General features: G+C 51.1%; 1 protein-coding gene across 4 annotated transcripts in view; it reads left to right on the top strand.

Annotated features, from left to right (window-relative positions):
• Nucleotides 1-3,731, top strand: part of MKS1 (MKS transition zone complex subunit 1) — a 9,530-nt gene extending 5,799 nt beyond the window's left edge. For 2 of the 4 annotated variants that reach the window (XM_035900629.1, XM_035900632.1), the window contains 6 exons: nt 215-284; nt 1,358-1,465; nt 1,985-2,118; nt 2,826-2,908; nt 2,991-3,088; nt 3,573-3,731. In XM_035900629.1, the coding sequence (XP_035756522.1) occupies nt 215-284; nt 1,358-1,465; nt 1,985-2,118; nt 2,826-2,908; nt 2,991-3,088; nt 3,573-3,679 (600 nt within the window). In that variant the 3' untranslated portion in view covers nt 3,680-3,731. Of the gene's footprint in view, nt 1-214; nt 285-1,357; nt 1,466-1,984; nt 2,119-2,825; nt 2,923-2,990; nt 3,089-3,572 lie in introns of all 4 variants that reach the window. The other 2 variants (XM_035900630.1, XM_035900631.1) reach the window with 2 other exon arrangements.
• The last annotated feature ends 5,272 nt before the right edge of the window (nt 3,732-9,003 follow it).

The following is a 9,003-nucleotide window of genomic DNA, read 5'->3' as shown; positions in this document are numbered from 1 at the left end:
TTTAACAGCGTGTTCCATCAGCATGATGCTTGGGAGTGTAGGCAGGTCCAGCGTGCAGGCAGGTGTTTGTTAGTGTGACGTGATTCATCTTGTTTGGGCATCATTCCCTCTTTTCCACCATTCATTCTTGTCTCCCTGCTCTCTGTGCCCCCTGCAATGCTGGTGATGAACTCTCTTGTCCAGGAATCTGATCTCTGTCCTGTTCCTTTTCTAGGATAATGTGGCATATTTCTGTTACCCCTTCACTTTGGAGATGTTTTTCACCCAAGGAGACGATTTGGAAGGTATGTTTCCTTCTTGCTCTGAAATGTGAAACTCTGAGATCTTTTGATTGCAGTGTAGGCAACAGGCTGTCTGGCTGCAGTTTGGCCCCTCACCAAGATGAAAGGACAGGTTTAAGGTCAGCAAATGTTCACCTGACACCACACAACCTCTCCACACAGGCGCTGCCCAGCAGTGCATTAGCATTTGTATGGATTCGTTGCTGTTGCCCTGCTTCCAGAGTGTAGTCAGCTTTATCCAGTTGCAAAACTGCTTGGATCTTAGCTTGTCTGTCTCAAAATGCCAGGCACGCTGGCCTGTGTTGCCATGCCTGGCCTTCTGCGTAGAGCCCTGGGACTCCACAGCAGAAGGAACAGGCAGCTTTGTTGTACATAACCAAAACTCTGTACTGAGTGTTAACGTTTGTAGACATGCTCAGTGACCTGTGTAGGCTTTGTATAGTTTATGTCACTTTGAAACTTCCAGCTCTATTTTAAGCTGGGCTTCTCTGCTGCTGATTCGTGCTGCTTCACTGCACTACTGCTGCTTCCTCACCAGCACCATTGCTCTTTGGATTGCAGTTGCTGGGGACAGCTTTGCAGCATGCCTTGCCACTTGAATCCAATGTACGCACTGGATTTCAGTATTCAACCAACACTAATGAATTTTCAGCCTAGAATAAACACAATGAGTTTGTTTCACCATGGAAAAAAGAAATGCTCCAAGACCTGTAGGAGAATCCAAGTTAATAATCCCCCAATAATGGTGGGAAAGGTCAGAGATAAAAATGTCCCCCTCTTTGGCATCAGATCATTCACAAAAGATTGTCTTGTCTTCTCAAAGATCATTGAGGAACTGGTTTGGACTTGCTCTCAAAACAAAGAATTTTCCTGTTTTTAGCATCTTATCAGTAATTTTCATCCTCAAATCTGAGGGTCCAGCATTTGCAAGGGAAAATAATCACCCATACATCTAGATTAGTCATTGTAGACGAAATACAGAAAAGACTTCCTACTGGTGGAGTTGGGCATTTGGCATTTTTTCTCCTCTGTGACAGTCTCCCTCACAAAACTGTGATCTGCTCCCTTCCTTGCAGATAGTCTCCCTCAGTGGCCTGTTCTCTACTTTGAGGTCCTGTCCCTGGATTTCTGGCAGAGGTACCGTGTTGAAGGATATGGTTCTTTGGTGCTGCCAGCATCTCCAGGTAAAACATACTTGGGGCATTATGTTAATTGTCTGGGAAAATGAGTTGAGTGGTTCTCCTGGGAATGGGTTCAGCTGGTCCTGGGGAGGCTTTGCCTACTGAAGGGGATACTTAGCTCTCTGTGGGGCAGCAAAGAAGGATTGGGTGCATCCTGTACCATTCTGCCTTGTTGCTGAGACGCATCATGTGTTGCTGTCCTTGCTTCTTCAGCAATTCCGTCACAAAACCTTGTGTGATGAAGCTCTGGGGTGATGCTGCATATCCATATTTACAGTAGCAGTAGTCCTCTCTGTCCCACATGGAATCTGAGGGTCACAACTATTCTGACACCCACGTGTAGATAGGAGATGCTCCTTATGGGCAGGGGGTAATTTCAACATTATAGAGGTACTGGGCAGTGTTTCCATTTCCAGCCCACTCTGGTTTGGGTCAGCAGGCATCCATCTTCTGTGCTGTCCTCTGTGACTCTGAGCAGATTGTTGGTCATGGCTGCTAAGCTGTCCTGTTGTCCTGGGTCAGGTCTCCACATGCTCACCATCCCTACCTGGCGCCCTGTGGAGCTGGGGACAGTCGCCGAGCTGAGGAGGTTTTTCATTGGTGGATCTCCTGAGCTAGAGGACATAACCTACGTCAGGACACCATCAACCTTCAAGGTAGGCTTAGCTGCAGGGCATCGCTCTTGCTGGGAGATGGCAGACTGTGCTCTTGGGTTCAGATGTCTGTGGACAGCCTGGACCAGATTTGAACAAGGATGACCAAAGAAATGTCTCCTCTGTGAGAGTTGTGATCAGGAACAGAGGAACAGGCAAACACTGAGGCAGAGCTCTCTGCCTTCTGAGGTGTGTACAGCTTAGAGAGGTGGGTGAACGTGGACCAAAGCCTTGACTTACCCCTGCCTGTGCTGGCCCTGTCTGGAAAGCGTTTGTCAGGTCAGCATTTGTTAGACTTCTTCCTGTGTTTTTGTAAGGGATCTGGGCTGTACTGTGCCTGGAATCAAGAGGCTGATGGGCGTGAGGCAGGCAGAAATTTCATCTTCTTAAGAAAGCTGCAGAGGTGCTTGCTGTGTAAGGAGTAAGTTGATCTTAGTAGCAGCTTTGTGTGGGAATGAGCCCTGATGCAGTTATTGAAACCTTCCTCCAGTGCTGTACTGTCTGTTTGCTGATGTTCAGGTCCTGCCCTCAGCACAGCCTGGAACCGCCTGCCCTTTCTGACCTTGCTTTCTGTGTGCAGCAGGGAAGGGAGAGACTGTGCCCACAGGAGTGTGTGCTCCTGGTGGGGTGCCCCTGTTTTCACTAGGGTCAGCCTGCTGCCGCCACAGGCTGTGGGCTGTGCTTACACCTAACTTGTCCTGTCTTTGCAGGGGGAGCGTCTGAGCCGCTTTGGTTTTCGCACAGAGACAACAGGGAGCGTCACGTTCCGGCTTTACTGCCTGCAGCAGTCTAAGTAAGCACAGCAAAGTGAGTACGAGCTCCATCTTGCATGCTGTGTTTTGACAGCCCTGACCTCCTACTGTACTTCTGTGCAGAGCCTTTCTGGAAACCAGTGCCCTGAGGCAGCGCATGCAGAGTGTACTGGACCGTCTCGGAGGCTTCAGCCAGCAGAACTCTGTCTACAATGTTTTGGGTAGGGCTTCAGTGTCATTCTCCCTGGCGAGCCTTTGGCTTACTTTTGCCCCATCTTTACAGAGTGGGCAGGATATTTCAGGAGAATCCATTACTGGGATAGTTCCCCCCCATGAGCTCCCTGGGTCCATAGCAGAGGTTAAATGTTCTGATCTGAGCTGTAAACTTCAGGAGGCGTCAGCTCTCGGCAGGCAGGGGGGATAACCGCGCTGCGAGGGCAGAGCCTAGGCTGGGCTGCCCAGTCTGGCCTGGCACTGAGCATGGCTTGGCACTGATGCACAGGCTCTCTCTGATTCCATGGAGCAAAGACAGTGCTGGAAATAAGTGAAGAAAGCAGCAAGGAATGGGTGCTTTGTTGATGGAACTTAGCAATGGGAAGTGAGATGCCTGCTCGAGGAGACCTGATGTTCACTGGGCAGACTCGTCCCCCCCTTCCCTGGGGCTGTCTGATGCATTCTTGCTTGCTGTCACCTGCTGTCTTGTAGAGGCTTTCCAGAGGGCACGGCGCCGGATGCAGGAAGCACGTGAGAGCCTTCCTCAAGACCTCATCAGCACCTCTGCCTCCGCTGTGCACCAGTCGCAGGAGCCGTGATCAACCTCCTCCACTGCTGGGGAGCACTCAGTGTCCTCTCTCCAACATAAGCTCCTGTGTCGTTTTCCCGGGATGGGGGAAGGAGTCTGTAACACGTCCAGACCTAGAACCTTTGCATTTCTGCAGGTACCTGTGGAAGGAGCCTCATTTTTTCAAGGCACTTTGTTACCAGGCCCTAACAATACAGCCAACTGTTCGCATTTCTGTTGAGCAGACTAAAACACTGACAAGGGACCTGTGAAGCCTTTAACACCTTTTCAGAAACTGAACATTAAACGATTAGAAACATTTCAAGTCTACATGACTCAGTAAATTTAGTTTTCTTCTTAAAGAAGAGGCTGATGTTGAAGGTTAAGGCATGAAGGCTGTTTGAGATTTAATGAAATGAGTAGATAACTTCTTGAGAAATGCTGACAATCATTACCAGCATTTGTAGCTATAGGCCGGTCACTAGTAAAATGAATCTGTCCACGTGTGCCTTGTGTTCAGTGTTGGGCCCCTCACTACGAGAAAGACGTTGTGTTGCTGGAGCATGTCCAGAGGAGAGCAACAAAGCTGGGGAGGGGTCTGGAGCCCAAGGCTGATGGGGAGCGGCTGGGGGAGCTGGGGGTGTTCAGCCTGGAGAAGAGGAGGCTGAGGGGAGCCCTTATCGCTCCCTACAACTGCCTGAGAGGAGCGGGGAGCCGGGGGGGTCAGGCTCTGCTCCCAGGGAACGAGCAATGGGACGAGGGGAAACGGCCTCAAGTTGTGCCAGGGCAGGTTTAGGTTGGGCATTGGGAAAAATTCCTTCCCTGCAAGGGCTGTCAGGCACTGGAAGGGGCTGCCCAGGGAAGGGATCGAGTCCCCATCCCTGGGAGTATTTAAAAGCTGGGCAGATGTGGTGTTTAGGGCCAGGGTTTAGTGGTGGGATGGCAGGGTTAGGGGAATGGTTGGGCTTGGTGATCTTAAAGGTCTTTTCCAACCCAAACGATTCTGTGATTCTATGATTAGGGTTGATTAATTCCTGCCACCTGTAAAACATGAAATCAGAGCAAGGGAATGACGTGTGACAGATCAAGAACTGGAGTAAAGGGTTCATTCTGTATTTCCTTGTACATCCCGTAACGTTTCTGGCTCTGCAGTGATGAGCAGGAGGATTCTGTGTTGAAGAATACAACTGAAAACACACGGTCCCCTGAGTTCATAGCAGAGCTTTGGCTGGGGCTGGACGGTTTGCAGACGACAAGAGTAGATCATAACGTTTCCACAGCAGCTGAACTTTGAACTGTTCGAGCTGTTCATTTGAGCTCTGGTTCATTGTTCCATCCCTGACTGCAGCGCACTGTGCTGCTTCCTGCAGAACCATGTGGGTCCCCAGTTTTTACCCAGTTTCTTATGTTCTTTTCTCAGATTTTTTTTGTCCTGGTTTTGTTCCCATCCCAAGTTCACAGGCGCGAGGCTTCCTGCAGACTGGCAGTGCTGTGCCGATTTGCACGAGTCGCTTTTCCAGGTGTTGTCTACCTCTGCTCCCAACACAAGGGGTAGGAAGAAAAATTTGAGGCTGAGCTCATGCAGGTCTGCACGCATCTGTAAAGTTAGAATTGACGGGCAGAATATGAAATAGGAGCTGGCCTTCCTCCCCTTGCCCTGCACATTCCTCCTTCACGGGGAACATGAGACTCATGGTTGCAGCCATATGTGAGTGTTAGAACATCCCCCTCTTCCCTGGTGCTCCATTGTCTTCCTCGCTCCCTTCTTGCCATTTTGGTGTTGTCCCAGCCTTCAGTGGGATAACCAAAATCCTGAGTTTTTTCCTCCTTGACTTTTGTTGTAATTCCTTGACCTGTCTGGCAGCTTGGATATGGCTGGCAGTTTCAATTATAGAAGAGGATTTTTGCTCACTTTCCTCAGCCGCTACCCCTCCTTTTTGGTGGAAGAGGCTGCCAGCATGTATTAGCACGGCCCGTGAAGCAGAGCCTGCAGCTGGATGATGTGTCTTGTGCACGAGTCAGGTCTCCACTTAGCTTTCGATGTGATGTCTGTGAAGGTGAACACCCACTTCTGGAGTAGCAGAATCACAGAATCACAAAATTGTTTGGGTTGGAAAAACCCTTTAAGGTCATCAAGCCCAACCGTTCCCCTAACCCTGCCATCCCACCACTAAACCCTGGCCCTAAGCACCGTGTCTGCCTGGCTTTTAAATACCCCCAGGGATGGGGACTCGACCCCTTCCCCGGGCAGCTCCTTCCAGTGCCTGACAATGGAGGTGTGTGCGCTATCGTGGTCTTCAATGAAACAGTCATGTTTCGCAGGGGTTGACCCGCTCAGCGCCCAGGATGAGGAGTGTTCCGTGAATGTGTAGCTCTCGCTCTCTCTTCCTTTTCTCTCATCGCTCATGTCATGGCTCTGTACGGTCACCGCATGCTATCGAAGCAATGTTTAATTTCCTTCTGGGTGTTTCTGTTGCGCTTACCGCTAACAGCTGAACTGCATGTCTGAAGCCCTTTCCAGGATTGAATCACAAGGTTAAGAGAATATTCTTCTTATCAATAAAGTATCGAAACACCTTTCTGACTGAGGTGATGCCCAAGGCAGACTCTGTTAGGGAGCGGACTCCTCAATTAGAAGACCCAGTTCCTGCCTCGTGCTTGTAGCTCAGCCCATTTGGATGGCAGGAGTTGGTTGTTGAGCACTCAGGTTACACAGAGGTGCACTAAGGTTTGCATAACGATGCTGGTTTTGTTAGTTAAAACTCTGAAGAGCATAAAATCTTACAGAAACTTGAGAGAGCATAATTTAAAAATAAAAAATGTTTATAGCTAAGGAAGCGGTTCTTCCAAAATAAGACATTAGCAGTTTTTCACCTTCATGCTTGCCGCCTCCTTGGCCTGACAGAACAAAATGGTGCTTGTGAAAGATGTTTTGGAGAAAGCCTTCAGCAAATGTTCTTTGACTCTGCCCTTTTATAAATTAAACTGGCAAGTTTCCATATACATGTACATGTATGAAAATGTCACTGATCTTTGAGGCAAAAGTGGCATTTGGTGCAGGGCTTGTGCTCCAAGCTTGCCAAGGGGCCCGGGCAGCTGGAATGGGGGTCGTGCACAGGTGAAATGGGAGGTGGCCCATGGGGACAGGCAGAAGGGGAGGCCAGGGATCCCCCAGAGCCCTGAGGATTTCCCCAGTACAGAGGTGTCCCTACAGTTGGCACCGGAGCGTGCCTTTGTGGTGAAACTCAGCAGGACAAGGGAGAGGAAGGGGCCGCTGTGGGTGCAGGAGAGCTTCGGACGGGAGGGCACCAGTTCATGGGGCGGGAGCCTGGCATGCTGGGGGTGCCTTGAACTGGAGGTGCAAGCCAGGCAGTACTGCAGACTCGGAGGGGATGAGAGCGGGTCTAGCAGTGAGCCCAGGAGGCCTGTGCTGTCCCTGGAGCACGGCCAGCAGCCCCCAGCTCTGCCCATATCTGCTTGCAGCAACGTTGCTGCTTTCTCTTCAGCTTTGCCTGCTGCTTCCTTTGGGCAGGCTGGAGCTGTGATGGTGTCTGAGTGCCAGCTGAAGCCCCAGCTGAACAGGCATCCGAGGCTGAATGCTGCAACCTGACCAATGAAGTGGTCTGGATGGGGGCAGGAGCCAGCAGAAAGTCCCTGGGGGCCTCCAGGCGTCTCACTAAATAAACCATGCAAACAAAGGGTAATTGCAGGAGTGCTGGCTTGGTGGAAGCAAAGGCCCTGAGTAGCTGGCAGGGCTTGCATGATGCAAATCAGCAGCCATTAGAAATTCCAGTGTAAATGGAACAGAAAAAGAAAGCCTAGAAATGAGTCATTCACACAACCGGGGGAGCAGCTTCCCACCAAAGAAGTCAGATCCTGGGAGTGGGTTCTGCTCCCAACCGAGGAGGATTTGGGCCATGATAGCTTCAAACCGGAGCCTTGCCAGCAAACCTCAAACACCCCTTTGGTTGGGTCCCATCCCGGTGCCTGTGATGGAGCAGGGGCACAGCGCTGTGCCCTGTGCCGGCCATCCTGGCCTGGGAGGGTGGCCCTGCTGCCCCTCCAGCAGTGGGGGATGTGTTTGGGAAGGGCGCTGGGCTGCGGGTGATGCCGAGCTGCAGCAGGCATGTGCCCTACAGAGATTTGCCTTGGTGCTGCCTGGTGCGTGGGGAGGGAGAGGCATGTTGTATCTGCACCATGGGGTTTCGGTGGTCGTTATTAAACAGCGACTGGAGGCTGCTTGTTGGCTCAATATATTTTAATTTTAGCCACCAGGCTGGAGTTTGGGAGGGAAGCTCCCTGCAGGCCCTCCCTCTCCTGGCAGCGAAGCGAAGGAGGGGACTGCTTTGCCTTTCACCCCCAGCTGCCTTTTTGTTACGCGTATTGTCTTGCCAGGGTGCAGTCTGCACTCTCTGAAGCTCATGTCAATAGTTGAGGGCAAGGCAGGGTGCAGCTGACCCGAGCAAAATCACAGTTCCTTGAATCAGTGAAAAAATAGGTGTGTGGGGCCGTGCAGACCCAAGGTACGGCCCTGTCTCATCTGTCAAGACCCTTTTCTAGGGTAACACACTGAATCAGAAAAGGACTGATGGGATCAGACTTCTCTATCATTTATTCACAAGTTCTTACACTTAAAAAAAAATAAATCTGAGTTTCAGAACAGTTGGGAGAATTTTTCCAATGTGTGAAAGAGGAAACTGTCCCGGAGGTGCGTGATTCTGAGCTGTTTCAGGCTTTCCAGAGCTGAGAACGAGAGGATCGGGCCCTTGGGCAGGTGGGAAGGGCAGATTTTCTGTGACTTTACCCCACTGTGGGAAGCCAGAAAGGCCAAGCTGGATATCAAGATCCAGTCTTGATCCACCGCTTTCCTTTGGGCGACATCGCCTTGACCTGACCACAGCCCGGGAGGTGTTTGTTCAGCTGGTCCTTCACGTGAAGATGGGGGCTGCAGATCATCCCTGCCAGATGTTGACAGGTTTTTTTGCTGTAGCAAATTTTCTTGTACAGAGCAATTGACAGTGGCAGCTTATGCCTGAGCTGAGCAGCACCGGTTGTCAGGCGGCTGACGGAGGCGTGAGGGGGAGGGAGCGTGTGATTCCTGCCAGGTGGTTTTTGTTTCTCTGGGGGGTTCCTGTCCCACAGTGCCATGCCTGTGATACCATGTTCTCCACTGCTCTCTCCTTGGGAGCACTGGGATGCTCCCGTGCCACTCTGGAGATGGCATCAGGTGTGTCTTGGGAGAGCAGACAGGCTGCAGAGCCAAGTGAATGGCCGCTTCTGCTGCTGGAAACACTGAGCCCAGCTGCTTCTCACAGCTTTGCTTCCAATGTCCAATGCCTTCCACTGCAGCCGTGC

This window comes from Egretta garzetta, unplaced genomic scaffold (assembly GCF_000687185.1).
Source record: "Egretta garzetta isolate BGI_Z169 unplaced genomic scaffold, ASM68718v1 scaffold108, whole genome shotgun sequence".
In the NCBI taxonomy this organism is placed as follows: Eukaryota; Metazoa; Chordata; class Aves; order Pelecaniformes; family Ardeidae; genus Egretta; species Egretta garzetta.
The sequence above is the reverse complement of the archived record's forward strand: the minus strand, read 5'-3'. Positions and strand labels throughout refer to the sequence as shown.